General features: G+C 39.3%; 1 protein-coding gene across 3 annotated transcripts; it reads right to left on the bottom strand.

The window, feature by feature from the left end:
• Window positions 1-122: 122 nt before the first annotated feature.
• snx7 (sorting nexin 7) lies at window positions 123-15,574 on the bottom strand. Of its 3 annotated transcripts, none has more exons than XM_058386722.1 (10): window positions 15,262-15,568; window positions 13,020-13,211; window positions 12,790-12,900; window positions 12,509-12,673; window positions 11,090-11,288; window positions 10,795-10,994; window positions 9,431-9,517; window positions 7,867-7,968; window positions 5,067-5,219; window positions 123-1,005 (listed from the first exon to the last, which is right to left on the bottom strand). In XM_058386722.1, exons 1-10 carry the CDS (start codon window positions 15,358-15,360, stop codon window positions 931-933), a joined length of 1,383 nt encoding a protein of 460 aa, XP_058242705.1. In that variant the 5' UTR covers window positions 15,361-15,568; the 3' UTR covers window positions 123-930. The 3 variants fall into 3 exon arrangements, with proteins under 3 accessions (XP_058242705.1, XP_058242720.1, XP_058242712.1); XM_058386729.1 differs by lacking the exon at window positions 123-1,005 and adding an exon at window positions 1,025-4,562 and having other exon boundaries at window positions 15,262-15,574; XM_058386737.1 differs by lacking the exon at window positions 7,867-7,968.
• Between the last annotated feature and the right edge of the window lie 88 nt (window positions 15,575-15,662).

The following is a 15,662-nucleotide window of genomic DNA, read 5'->3' as shown; positions in this document are numbered from 1 at the left end:
TAATGTGATTAGATCAAGCGGGTAACCTACTTTAGGATCACAGAGCACTGAGGACTGTTCATTCAGAATAAAAAAAAAATAATAATAATAAAAAATCAGATGGCAAAGAAAACAAAAAGCCAAAATGAGCTGCAATAAATGTTTTTTTCTTCAATTACAGTTTATCACCATGGACCTAAAATTAGACATGCCTTATGTCACAATTTACACAAGATGCAAATATGTGCACATGAGAACTGATGCATAGTATATAAAGTAATTGCATATAAATTATTTACACATTTTCATGTATATAAAGCACTTCAGATGGATCCACAGTTGCAAAAAAAATGAGCATGTTGTAAACAAAAAAAAAAAAGAAGAAAGAATTAAAATCTTTTTTAAAAATAATCCATAGTGCAAGTTTACGCCATTTAAAGGCTGTTTTGGATATTTTAGGCTACAGAATTGAATTTCTCATTGGCTTTTGAGCAGGTGATTAAAAGACATCACTGAAGCCTACACAGTGATTTGGATAAAAGCAAATGTACCAAATAATCACAGAACTAAATTCAGAGGCTAATGGCATCCAAATATAATAAAGCCATAAACCATTGCTACAGAATTTAATTAGATTCCTTTATTATCTCTTCCTTTAGGATTTTCACAACACTGTTCATGAGCCAAAAATAAACAAACCCTGGGGAAATATTTGTCCTATCCTATACACCTCTGTGAGACAGACTTGCTATCTCTTGTAGGAAATAATGAGTGTACTTCAGATACCTCTGTTCTTGGTTTGGCTGGTATAAGGCACAGTTATGTTTATAGTGAGATGTCTGCAGCAGTGGTGTTTTGCTGTACAATTCAAGCACTAGGATTGTAAGGTAAAAAAAAACAAAAAAAAACTTGTCTTTGGTCTTCACTGTTTAGATAAAAGCTTCCGAGGGTTTAGGAGTCATCTCTGCCCACTTCCCTGGCCTCAGGTCTCTGAGACAGCAGGAACGACTCCCACACTGCCAGACACTGCAACAGAACACACATTCATAATGACATTAGCATCGAGCCTGTGCACCTATGCCACTTTTTTTTGTCTGGGTAGCCCTCCAACTGCAGAGTAATGAGAAGCTATTTGAAGGCTGTCATGAGGGCTGACACACGGCGACTTCCAATTTAGCACCCGATTTCATTCCAGGCTGTGGCCGGCTGCAGCCCTCTGCGTCATTTATGTGTCACTTTCCAGGCTCAAGATTAATGTCCTTCCGACATCAGCAACCCTCTCCTCCCCCAGAGCCTACAAACTTTCCTGCCGATTCAGAATAGCCATGAACTGGTCCACTTAATCAGTGTTGCACCGTTCCAAAGGAGCTCTGAGCTCTGACCTTTTTAAAGCACTTCAGATGAGAGATTGAAAGCCAAACATGCTGCAAACTTAGGGGACTTATGTTGTCAATTTTGACAACGCATATAAATTCAGGTAAATACAACACCAATCCTCTTAGGCCTGTCTCTACAAATAAAGGCAAATAAAATCAAAACAAATAGTGAAACCAAAGTGTTCGTCTTGATTAATGTGACAAACAAGCGACGGCAAAGAGCATGTTTAAAAGTAGAATAACAACAAGCTTTTCTTTGCTTTTATCCATGTGTGTATGATATTGGATAATAAATGTTCACCTGACCTGACAGAAAGGACTGCATCAAAGTTAGCACTCCGAATCGGCTGATCGCTCCGATTCACTCACCATCATTCCACATCAATCCTGACGTAGTGAATGAGCAAGTCAACAGTATTTTTGATCTTTATGAAATGTAATAGAAAAGGAAGGCTGAAATCAGGCTGCAAATCAGTGCCTGATTTAAATGATTGCCTTCATTATGCAGTGGGGAAAATTAAAACCAAAAAAGTTTTACTTCAACCGTGAAGAAAACATTTTGCTGATCAGAACCTCAATTCACACTGCACACATAAAAAGACCGAGAAACTCGAGGTCAACGTGTGAGTCACCATCTTAAGGGCAAAAATATACACAGGAGCTGAGAACCGACTGCTTTACTCACTTCTGAGTCTGACTTTGGGCAATGGGTCACTGACACCCTCAAGGCTGGAGATGATCAAACTGACAGCTGATGGAGATGATGAGCTGCCAAGTGGAGCTGAGCGTTGTTATGCTTTGCTGTGTGACATGGGCACACATCAAAAAGAAAACTTTACTAAGATCTCATGAGGAGAACTGGGGGGAAGAAGCTGGACTGAAAAAAATCAGACAGAAGTGCGAGTGAATTCTAGAAGCACTGAAAATTAAATGAAAAGAAAAATAACATGGAATGCCTTGATCACACCAGCTTTTAAATGCTTGTGCAGAGGGTCAGCAATAGTTTGCTAACCCTGAAACAAAAAATATATATATATATACACACTTGCGTTTAGCACTCAGGTGCTAGGACCTAATGGCACGTTATTTTATGTACAGTAAGTATCTGCAGAGGTAAAATTGATCTCAGCTCATTTATAATGACTGGAAATGTAAATACTCTCTGATGTAGAATGTGTATCAGCATGGAGTGTGTGGAGGCTTAGCTTAGAGTTTAGAGACTCATTATGCCGCCCAAGGCCTCTGACCCGCTTCATCCACAGCTGTTATGAGAAAACTCAGGTAAATAAAATTAATCGGGAAAAATACAGGCAGTGCAGGGAGAATAAATCAGCCAGTCCTGTACACAAACACACGAATACATATGCAGCTACATGCCCACACACAATTCATGTGAAGCTAAAGTTCAGAGTGCATAAACAGGAGCTGGAATAACCTCCACAAACACACTGAGTGTTGATTTCAAAGAGGAAACATTTAGTATAAAGCCATCATACAATGAATGATCGAAGGCCTAAGAGCAAACCCTGCCGTGCCCCATGTCACACAATGCAGTATTTAAAAACCTCAAAAATACCATGTACTGTCTAAATTAAGTCTAACACTTAATGACAAGATCTTTGTCTTCCCCATCTCTGAGCAACATCCTTGTTGCTATGGCGTCTCCATGGCAATCCTATGAACTTGCCATCTTATGGTGTGCAGCTGCTGTGCCCACAGTGTTGCACAGGCTACAATGCAAATTGCTCTAAAAATTACAATACCAGTCCACATAGTAAGTCAGGATTAAACCCATCATCAATGCACATATCCAAATGATATTTTTATTAGATTTATATTATATAATAATTATAATAATCTAATAATCCGTTTAAAAGCGCCATGTGGAGAATATGTCTAGAGTGTTCTTGTTTCAGTACATTATAGACAGAAATGTAAAATCTGAGTGACAAAACCATACCCTTTATGTTCCTCACATGTTGCTTATAGAGCCAAAATATAAGACGGTAAAAATAATATTTTAAAATGAAACATATTTCAGCTTGGACATACTAATAAACCATATTTAAATGGAAAACACCTTTCTATTTTTTCACCACTATATTTTGCTCTCTCCTCTTCTCTTGCATTACTTCCTCCTGACTCTTTTCATCTTCTCACCTGTAAATTTTCCTAAACACACACACCACTCACTTTCATCTCCTGTTTCCTTATCTCAATCACTTGCTCTACTTCTTGTACATATGCCATTATCTGGAAGTATTCTTTCCTACACACTATTACCGAGGCAGAGGAAAATTCTTTTCTATAAGGGCACATTGTGGACACAGTCAATATCCACACCCTCATCTCCCACTCTCCCGAGTTTCATCCTCTTGCCTCAGCTTATTGAGGCCATTCTTGTGCACATTAATGATTCAAAGAGTTCAGGAATGCCACATGCTTCCAACTTAGCCCCCCTCATCCCCTGCATACCAACTCTGAAGTCTTATTCTTTTTTTTTTTTTTATCAGCACAAACCGATATGGCCTTTCGTTAAATCACCACGCCTCACTCCTCTAAACTGTCTCAACTTATTAAAGAGGAGCTGCTTCATTGATTCCTCTCTTTCCCTACTCCCTTTTTGTTATTGTGGCCTGTATATCTGATATTAAACAAACCTGGGACTTGGGGTGATGTATTCAACAGTGATACGAGAAGTATAATAACAGTACAGTACCAATATGAACAGGCTTAATTGATTCATCTCCCCACTGTGGTGACTGTCTCTGTAACAGATAGCTGTTTTACTTCCTTGCTGTGCACAGTTTTGCATCCTATAGCACACTGATGTCTACCAATAAAAAGAGTAAAAGTAAAAAAATCTAATATGTGAAAGTGTAATCAGGAGGGAGAACCTCTTGTGTAGCTCATGTGTCAAGGTTATCTGCCAGCATTTGTTTCAGCACAAGTTCACCTTTTTCAAATGGTTCGAATGAGGAAGAAACATTTTTCACTTTGCAATGCTGTGCATGGTTTGTATGAGAACATGTGAAATTCACAGACTATAATCACCTGCCTCCTCCGATAGGTCTATGAGAGCACAGGGATTGATGATAGTTCGCAGACTTGTTTACAAAGTCCCCAAATGTTCCCCTTCAGGATGGATTGAGCCATCAGTGCTTGGGTCACAATTTCTGATTCAACTCTAAGAAGTCAAGTGTCGAGCTGTGGGGAGCAAATAAAAAGGAAGGGTACGCATCTAATAACATCCTTCACAATATCTCAACTCTCTAAAGCTTTTTGGCTGGAAATATTAGTCTTTCTTTATGGCCTTGGAGGCTCATTACTTACAGTAAGCTGGCTGAGGGTATGAAAATGAAATACTACCACCCTCTACTGGCAAATACCCAAAGCAGGGATGCAAATGACTCCAGGCTTATAGCCACGTATATCCATCAAACACTCTAAGTAATAAATTCAACTCTTTAGTCTGGTTACAAAAAAAAATCCCACAAGTATAATTTGCAAAGGTTTACAAATATTGTACATATAGATACTTCCCAAATGACTTTACAATAGAGAGTGCTAAAAAGTGCTGCCTCTGTTCCCCAGAAGAGGACTGTAAAACTGTGAATCTATGGTTTAATAGCCTCCATCCTCCTCCGTCTTCATGACTGTCCTGGACACAAGCTCTGCCAGCGAGCACCTTTGGGACGGGTCATTGCTCACCTTTTCATAGTATTCCACGTTCTTCTCTGCTGTTTGAGTAAAGACTGCTCTCAGGTCGGACCTCATGCTCTTCTGCCAGCGGCTCCAGTCCCCTTTCAGCGTGTTATTGGCCCATTCTAGTCTGTCTTCCAGCTTATCAATGTCGTCCTTTATCTGCACATGAACAAGAATGAAAAAAAAAACACCATCAGATAGCAGCACATGCCCAAAGTGACTTAGTAACTAGCTTCAAAAAGAACTTTAGAAGACTTGTTCATCCACAGTTGTGGCAATGAAAATGAAAATATTTTCTGGCTTTCATTACTGAGTGTACATTTCTTACATTTTGACCAATACTGATCTGGAATGATAAACAGAATGGCACACTGTAATTATGATCATTTCTTTCTTGGCACATGTCAAGTTCTGTATTTATCTTCCAATAACAAATCCAGGCTTCACTTTTTTCAGACTTTCAAACTCTTTGCATGCCATGAGGCACTATGGCCCACTGCACCATGGACTACATTTCTACTATGGTTAGTGTTCTTAGTACAAATCAACAACCCACTTGTTTGGTACACAATAGTACAATGGTCCTCTTGTTGCTGCATTACATTGATCAGACCACTTCATCAGGGTAGTTCCTTACAGCTTGGATTCTAAGCTAATGCTCTCATGGGTCCAATTGGCTTCCAATACCACATAAGAAGTATTACTGGAGCAGAAAGAGAAAGATTGGTAAACACACTAATCGACGGCTGGGATGCTCAAGGCCCTTGGGGATGACTGTGTGTCAAATTAGCAAGCTGTGATGCAGTGTAAAGCTTTAGAAAAATCAGGCACTTATTGACAGCTGAGCTGATGAAGGTCGAACACTGTGTGTTTGCCGCCGCTTCTGCCCAGGTCCCTTCTGGGTGGTGTGTTTGTACACGCTCTGATTAGGTGAGGCTATGGAACAGGAGATGCTTTGGGTGAATGGGGTTGTTACACAGAGGGAGGGAGAAAGATTTGGCATAATCAGTAACTGTCTGCTGCTGCGTCTCCCCTGTGACGCACAGGGCAAATCATTAGTTACGCTGATCTGCCCTCACTGTCGGTACAAAAGGAACCTTAATACTTAGCACCTTAATAATAATAATAATGAATGCACTAGTTTACACACACAAACACACACACAAAGCTACATAAAATTATGAAGTAGCCACAAGACAGTCTTTAATTAATTGAAACTTTATACAGAAAAATCATATAGTCTCTGCCTTTTGGTTCCAGGGAACTGAGTGGGTGAAGGGAATGAAGGTTTTTCATGCATTTTCATTTACTTTCACTGCCATCTACAGGAAAGAAAGTTATATCACACCGAGCTTAAAAATGGTGACAAGGCTACTGGGAAAAAAATTAAATGCATTTGCAAATAACATGATTTAAAAAATTATATATTACATGTCATTTTTAAATTCATGTCATTTGACACTGCATGTCATATTTTAAGATAAAATAAGTTTTACTTATATAGTGCCTTTCTACAACTTAAGGCTGCTTTACATAATTCTTAAGTAACACAGAGGGGCTGAATCAACTCTAACAAAGAGGGAGATATCAAGGAGTTAATGATAAAGAGACTGTTTGGAGACTAAAGCATTAGGACCAAGCAGAAGGACTGTTGGTTGACTTTGAGGTAATTACTGTACATCTACTCCTTGATGTGGAGGAAGGTGGTGGAAGGGTTGAACTGGAAGTGGGGCAAAAATAATGCTGCGTCATCTGCCGATCAGTGAACGATAATGCCATGATACTGAATATGATGACTGAGCAGACGAATATAAATTAAAAAACAGGAGTGGACCACCAGCAGAGCCTTGAGAGACAACTTAGGAGCAGAAGTCGATTTGCACTTTCCAGCTGTATAAAATGTTTTCAGTTTGTGAAATATGAGGTAAATGCAGAAAGAGCTGTACCACTAATATCAACAGCTGAAAGGTGTGCAAGGGTATTGTTAGACACTGTATCAAAAGCAGCACTTAAATCAACAAAGCAAAAGAGTACCAATGGACCCAGAATCTGCAGCCTGAAGGAGATCATTCATAAGATGAGTGCACTTTTGGTGCTGTGGAATGCCCTGAACCCACACTGGAAAAGCTCATAGATATAGTTTGAGCAAAATATAGAACCACGATTTCCAAGAGTTTTGCCACAAAAGGAAGATTAGATATTAGTTGATTGGCTGCATAGGATCTAGACCCTTCTTTTTCAACAGCTGACAGTTTTAGATCTGCTAGCACTATTCCCAGAGCTAGACAACATGATGATGAATTAGCATTCTTTATTAACTTAAGAGAGGATTAGGTAGTGGGAACAAAAACATTCTATCAGAATTTTTTGTTTGTTTGTTTGTTCTCACTACCTGAGCCTATATTATTTTACACAAACACACACGAAGACACAACAGAGTGAAAGGGAAGGTACTAATTGACAATAGAAAAACCATAGCAGAAGTCAGCGGTTTAGTTGGAAAACATTTGCCAAGCCACAGTTAAAGTTACAAGTAACAGCACAGCTGAAGTTGACAAGAAGGTAGGAGAGCAAGGGCTGAGCGTTTCAGAACATTTATGCCTAAGCTGAAACCATGCTCACTGATGAGTCGGTAACATTTCAGGTGGAAACTGCTTTTGCAGTACGCATATAGTAGCACCCTTATACATCAGGGTCTGATCACTTGAAATTCCAATGTTTAAAATGTTACCAGCTCAAACCAATGATGCAGAAGCAGACATACAAATTAGGAAAGACTTCCCCACTCCTGTTAGAAAACCAGTACCTCTTTAATCTCTCCTTTAAGCTTCTGCTGTTTCTGCTGTTTGACCTCCTCTGGGTCTTTGCCCACCAGGCTGTCCCATGCTAAACTCAGCACCTTAGAGTCCTTCATAGACACAATCAATACAGGGGAACACATCAGATGGTACACTAATGTTTTCAGTGCTATCACATATGGGATTTAAGCCAACACTTTAGTTACTTCCCTTTTTATAGTTAGACATTAGGCCTTGGTGACATTCAGTACAGATAACAGTATTTGCATAGAGTTGCATTCAAATTCTGTAGAGATGCATCATGACCACTACTTGTTCAGTGGCCTGTAGAATTACTGGCAGCCTTCTTCAAAAAATGAATATATAAAAAGGTATATTCTAAAAGTGACAATGATGACAACAGACAATTAAAAATTTTAGCACATATTTAAGACTCTGTAATGGGCAGTGACCACCCTTTTGTTTTCAATCAAGTGGAAGTTTAGTAATTATTATTCAATATTTGGCTCCAAATTGGTGACCGTTTTTACAGCGGCAGACATTCAAGTGATTTATAAACAATGACAGGAATTAACAATGCTGAATCTATTTAACAGAAAAATCACACCAAGGACTTCAACAGTTAAATCAGTCTGAAATGAGTAAATATTTTATTTGTAATATCGACCTGCATAAGTACTCCACGGCTGTTTGACTGTAAACGGAATTACTGTACTGTACATTTTCCCATCGTTACTCTTCACCATCAAATATTTAACAGTAAGTACAGAGTGGCCATTGTTGTTGATCTCTGACTTGCATAGTTCTGTATTCCTGAGAGGAAACAAAGCTATTATTTTAAATAGTAGTTCAAATGAGAACGATTTTACATACTGGAAGGCAAAAGTTAGAATTGAATTTGGTGTTTATTTTACATAACCACATTTTTATAAAAGTTGCAAATCATTCTAGTGGACACCATCATTATTATTGTGAGTGTTAATAGCTTTGAAAAACTAATTGTTACAGTCTGTGTGTAGACAAGGTGCAAGGAGGATTGTATTCTAAAAACCATTAAAAAAAACAATCCTTTCCATACGCTGGGACCCATGCAGTATAGTGAAAGCCAAGAGGAACAGTGCTCACTGGCTGTAATTAAATTCACTGGAGAAAGGTTATTGCTAAGCTGGGAAAGGGGGCGTCTCCAACCTTCAAACATTTCTGCAAAAGAACACAACCTTATATAGCCTTTTCCCCTTCTCCACAGAAGGATCTTTCTCACACCCATGACATTTGATGGAATTGATGTAGAAAGTCAAAAGCCCAAGACACTAAAGTATGACATGATTAGCAGAGGCTTTATTAAACCATATTTACTGTGTTCTAGCTGCAGCGCATTCCGGCTCAGAGGAACTTACATATTTATATAATCTCACCACATTTCTCTTTAGGCTTAAAATGGATCGCTTTCATATGAAAGCAGACACTGCTGCTGAGGAAAGGCTTTATTACTAATAATCTCTGGGAAATTGCAAGAGAGCACGGGGTGAATTAAATGGGGGAAAAAAAAAAAAAGAGTCAGATTGCACTCACAGCTTCCCTTTCCGTCCTCTTAGTGGCAAGAGCTTCATTCTTAGCCTCAAACTCTGCCTGGATGTTGTCTCGCCTCCGCAGCACTGCCTGTGTATAACAAATACCATGATCAATACCACTTGATTAAATGTGCGACTAGATGAAACACACGATAAGCCTCAGTAAGACATAAAGCACATTATATTGATCAGACAACTAAACCCAGTCATACTAGTCATGTTTTAGCACAAATAACACAACATGCTAGCGCTGATAAACACAAACTATGTATGGTGTAAAAACGAAATACTGGTTTAAGTGGTAGTCTCAAAGGAAACACTATAAAGCCTAATGACTTCTTTCCTAAAAGCTGTGTACATGTTTCAATTCAAATCCAAAACAGTCAGCAAAACAAACTTAACACAATTATGTGCTTCCCTCAACTACAGCATACTGTAGTGGCGTATCATTCGTGAACAAATCAGTGTTTTTGAACAAATTGTCACTTTCATTTAATGACTCATTTTTTGTTCACTGATTCAGTCGGTGACCCTTTTTGTTGTTGTTATAAAATGTGTACGTCACAAATGTAATAACTATTCCCACTTCAAATAGGTTAAATCCCAGTGACTCAAATATTTTGATTTTGTTCAACAAAAAGCTTCAGGTCACAGGGAAGAATCGAAATCAACACCTGTACAAACTTGTTGCCATACAAACTAACACAATGTCAAGATGTTTTGGCAGCATAGCACTGGGTGATTATTTTCACCTGTTATATTTTGACATGTATATATTTGCAAAGTAGCTGCCCATCTTATAAAAATATGAATATCTGTACAATACTGAAAAAACCCACGAATAGCTCTTCTTTGAATAGGCATGTTATGCAGTATAAGTAAGCATTAACACTATGTGAAAGAGGAATCATGGAGAAGCAGTTGGTAATGTCATGAATCAGTGTACACCCGTGTGACTAACAATGCTCTTTACATACATTGTGTGTTTTGCTGTGAAAAATCAGAAAGAGAGAGAGATGGTGGTGGTGCCAAGCAGAGCGACCTGATCTGACAGTGTCTTGTCGAGGTTGTGTGTGTGCAGTGGAAGTTTTTCTTCAGATTACAAGTAATGTTCTTTAGTGTACAAGGCTGCACGGAAAGTAAAAACCCTAAATAAACAGACCTGCGCTCTCTGTCATGCCTGCCTCCTGAGTCCTCATTCTGCTCATGAAAGCCGCAGTACAACAGTCACACACAAGATACATGTGCACGTGTTTGCTATTTAACGAACTGGTATATATGTGATTTTCTCACTTTTTCAGGTTGATCTTGGTAACATTCCGGTTTGTGCAAAAGGAAAAGCTAATTCACATCACATTGAAGTACCTTGAGGTTGTCTGCACAGAGCACATACTCGTGCAGTGTTGGGAGGAGGCTGTTACTGAGATGCTCGATCTGCTCCTCTGTGTCCTTGGAGCACCTGTCCAAGCAACTCGCCATGAGCTTTAAAGGCTCCACCAGCTCCTCTTCTGAGCCAGACCACAGGGTGTAAATTGGGCCATACTCTTTTATTTCATCCAGGTACTCTGGAACAAGAGCAGTTTATTTTGTATAATGCAACCAACAATGCACCACAAGCGAGTAGCCTGTGGTTGGTAGTAATACAGGCTGAAGACAATACCTCGTTTTTCTTTGACGATCCTCTGGGTGATTTTGTCCAGTGAGTTCAGCTTCAGGCTAAAGTTGTCCACATAGTCCTGAATAGCATTGAACTCCTCTGGCCGATTTTTGACCCCTCGGACCGTAGCAGCCACGGCTCGCACTGTCTCACCCATCCTGCTTAAGAAACCAGGTCCTTTCTTCTTATGAGACGCTAGCTCCTGTAGATGCAGAGTTATCAGTGATAACACAAATACTGTGTATTTATTCAACCTCAGAAGCCCAATAACATTTCATGACCAGATGTTTTTTTAGACTACAGACTCAACAATTGTCTTCGCCTTTGTACTACTGTATTTCTAACAGTAGTCAACTCCAACAGAGACACAAAACAGCTCCATCATACATTCTTTGCATAAATGAGCCCTCAGTGTATTCCCCACCGTCAAAGCCGCATCCTATTAAAGGAAAAGACAGTGTGTAGAAGGATAAAAATATTCATGTCATTAATATTCATATTAGTACGACCTAGATATTTCGTTTTGTACAATTCTAAAACTAAAAATTTCATCCATCTTCAGGAGAATACACATCCAAAAGCTTTTGTTTTTTTTCCCCTGACATTTTTAGTTCCCCTTCAGAGAGACATTCGTTTTTTCATTGCAAATCGATTCAAGTTAAACGTCAATTCCGCAGCATCTGAAGTTCCACCGTCTTTCCCTTTTTCACTGAAAGTGAGCTATGAGTCTTTCCAACAGTATTGGAAAGATAAGCTGTGACTGAATTTAAAAACAAGTACCCGCTTGCAGTGAAAAGAAGCAAACTTGCCCAGTCCAGCTAAACAAATATTTAATATGGTGCACTAAATAATAAATTCTCAATTACTAAACAATGACTAAATGAACGTGTCAGGCGAGTGAGTCACGGCTGCACTCATACTTTCGCTCCTAACTTGTTAATGAAGCACTGAGCTTGGACCGTGTTTATCAAAAAAACATTTTTTTCCACCAAGTGGCTAATGAATGTCTATCGGCAGAAGACCAGAAACAATGCCATGACTAATTATTTAACTAGCCGTTAATACTGCTAGGATTCGGTGGCACGGATATTGTAGGATTCACTGTGTTCATGGTGCCTCCATATAATTCAAGTCATGGTGGATATTTATCCTAAAGATAAATATTCAATGCATATCATCTTTCACTGACGAACATCCACTAAGAAAATAATGCTACAAATAAAAATGATTTTAATACAACACCAAGTGCAGCTTGTGTATATGTAGTTGTTAATTTAGTAAAATGTTCAATTCAGTGATCTGTGGCAATTTTCAACCACGGCCAGTTTTATTTCTAAGCCTAAAAATCATGATTCCTATTTACATTACAAATCACGTAGCCATAATTTGTAACTGTGACTATTGAGCATGAGTGTGTCTTACCCAGGCTTGTGCTGTAAGAAAGAGCTTGAAATCCTCACTGCTGGAGAGAATGGGGTGGTCAGCTATTCTGTTGAGAAACCGGTGTAGTGCTTTTTTCCGCGTCTCGATGAAGTCAACAGTGAACCTTTCCACCATTCCCTTCATAACAAATTTTTCTGGTAGGGGCTAGAGCAGATCAAACAGTCAAATGTTAAGGTATGACAGTATAAAACTAGATTTAATAAAACAACATATATTCAGAGCAAAATTTCACTAAAATTTCACTACTTCAGTTCACCTACATGGACAATAAGAGTTGGATGAGCCTCCTCGAGTTTGCCTTTTAACCAAAAGAAGTCCTGGTAGCGCCTGCGAACTTCATACTCACTTGAGTCAAACTCACTACGTGTAGTCTGACATCAGACAGACAGTAAAGGATTTAAAAAATACAAAAAGAAGAGAGAAAGAGAGAGAGGTGATATTTAGCAAACAAATCCTTTTCATAATCATAAAGCTGTGGTTCTTGCCATACCTTGGTCAAAACCCTGTATGTAATAAATGTCTCAATGGCGGTCACGTGACTCTCAGGATTGTCAACTGTGATGAATATGTCCTTAGTTCCAGGTTCATCTTCATCATCCTCAAATCTGTACTGATTGACCATAGATCCAGGGGATGTCTGCATAGAAACACTGAAGGAGCTTCCATCCGTGAAGGTTGCATCCTGAAAACAAAAGAAGGAACAAAAGAACAAGCATTAAAAATGTCTACATATTACTTAACTGCTTCCCAAATCTCATTTAAGAGCTCTACTGGAATGATCCACTTGGAAACCACTTGCTGCTCTGAGGCTGGCTACACATGAACATGAACATACTGTAGATGATACCGCTTAGAGATCATGAAGACTGCATTTACCACAGTTTTGCACTCAATTCGTCATCAGTGAACAGATGAAGTAGTTTCAACAAAATAGACTTGTTTAACATGTTTAAAGACATGTTTAAACTAGAATAAATTTCCTGGCTCCATAACTGCACTGTAATAGAAGGGAAACTATTATTAAATCGAACTTTTAAGTCTTGAACTTTCAAGGTTTCTTCCTCATGCAATATATTTGGGACACCCCTCCAAATCACTGAATTCAGGTGTTTTTTTCCAGGGGTTCGGCTTGGGCAACTTAGTTCCAGTGAAAAGAACTCAATGCTTCAGCATACCAAGACATTTTGGACAATTTCATGCTCCCAACTTAGTGGGAACAGTTTGGGGATGACCCCTTCCTGTCCCAACATGACTGTACACCAGTGCACAAAGTCCATAAAGACATAGATGAGCGAGTTTGGTGTGGAGGAACTTCATAGAGTCCTGACCTCAACCTGATAGAACACATTTGGGATGAATTAGAGCGGAGACTGCGAGCCAGACTTTCTCATCCAAAATCAGTGCCTGACCTCACAAATGTGCTTCTAGAGGAATGGTCAACAACTCCCATAAACACACTCCTAAGCCTTGTGGAAAGCCTTCCCAGAAGAGTTGAAGCTGTTACAGCTGCAAAGGGCGGGCCGACTCCATATTAAATTCATGTGCATGTAAAGGCAGATGTCCCAAAACCTTTCTCAATAGACTGTGTCATCTCAAGGAGATTTTACTTGTCACCATTACATCTAGCTTGCTCATTACAGACCGTTTATAAATGTAAAACTTTTACACTTTATCGGTTTCCGTAAAGGTGTTTTGTTACAACGCGAATTGTTAAAAGTGCTATACAAATCAAATTGAACTGAATCGCTGATCTATGATCTATGCAATACAAGTATCAGCCCAAGGCAGGGACTCGTGTCCGAGTCAGAGGTGTTAATCCGGCCTGGAGGGTCAGAAGTGTTTTGACACCAGATTAAACCTGAGCTGAGACAGATCTGTTAAACTCTAGGAAGTAAACCCAACGTTGAGGTCATGTTTATGCTGATTTACAAAAACACAGCCATTATGCTGGTCACAGCTCTAACCAGTTATGCTGGTCTGCTACTGTTATTGTTTTTAAGCAGTTCTCTCTTTTTGTCTGTATATTCTATTCAAATTAGCTGTCTAAAATTTCTCTTTTTTTCCCAGAAAACTGTATGCACTCACTACACCATGATTTATTTAGTGACAGACGAATATTTCTGCTTTTTCCCCCACCCAGAAGCCTGAGAGCTGATTAATGAGAGGACTCTATGGAGCGATCCTGTGCCAACAAACTGCAGTGTAGTCAGCACAAATTTCAACAAAACAAGCCAGGTTACTAAAACATTTCTGTCCATTTTTTTTGAAACGTTCCTGTGTTGTACAATCCTCCAGAAGGAGACAGACTGCTCGAAAAAATAAGCTCCATGTGTAATCTTCATGACTTCAACTGGTTTATAGTTGACCTTTTGGTACTCGAGAGAAAACTATGTCTATGCCTCGAAGTGATCAGACAACAACAAAAAGAAGTGTTTCATTTGATATTTTCCTTTCATTTACATTTACAGTGGTGCAGTTAAACAGAGCCACTGAGCTGTAAATGACTTCAGTTGTCAGTATTAAGAGGATTCAGCCCTTCATTAAATCTCATCACAGAATAAAAGTTGCTTCAGATTTGCTAACGTGTCACTGACACACGCCAAAACAAGCCGAAAGCACACTCATTCACTCTTAGCTCACAGACATAACCCATCATCCTCTCTCCACCCTGTCCATCTTCAGCTTTATGAAGTTTACTTTTGTTTTTTTCCCCCCTTTTCCCCCCTATTTACCTTACTGAAAACTTCCAAGTCCTCGTCCTCGTCCAGCTCCAGCATTTGGCCTGAGATATCTTCCGGTATCGTAGCAGTTTCGCCAGCAGTGCCGCTCATTCTACACCAAATCACTGCTCACTTTCTGTCACTCGGACTTAATTTCATGAGTTTGAGGGGTTTCTTTTCGTCAAATAAAGAAACGAAAGAAAGGTTGAAACTGACAGTCGAACAAGCAGAACCGCTTTTAACTGCGCGGAAACGGAAATCCCGTGTTCAGGAAAGAGGAGCAGGGTTTGTGTTGTCCTCCTGCAGTGTACTAGCATACTAAATAGTATATGAAAGTAGTACGCACTGTAAGTCTGCGCAAAACTACTATTAAGTAGGCTTAGGGTGCGGTGTGACGTAAGCAGGTGTCCGCG

Source organism: Hemibagrus wyckioides, linkage group LG01, assembly GCF_019097595.1.
Source record: "Hemibagrus wyckioides isolate EC202008001 linkage group LG01, SWU_Hwy_1.0, whole genome shotgun sequence".
Taxonomy (NCBI): domain Eukaryota; kingdom Metazoa; phylum Chordata; class Actinopteri; order Siluriformes; family Bagridae; genus Hemibagrus; species Hemibagrus wyckioides.
This window is presented reverse-complemented; position numbering and strand designations above follow the sequence as displayed.

Coding starts and splice junctions, on each gene's coding strand:
- snx7 (XM_058386722.1), bottom strand. CDS start 15,360: ATGAGCGGCACTGCTGGCGAAACTGCTACGATACCGGAAGATATCTCA. Junction 12,674..12,789: donor ATCCAACTCTTATTGTCCAT/GTAGGTGAACTG, acceptor GATCTGCTCTAG/CCCCTACCAGAAAAATTTGT. Junction 9,518..10,794: donor TCTGTGCAGACAACCTCAAG/GTACTTCAATGT, acceptor TGTTATACACAG/GCAGTGCTGCGGAGGCGAGA.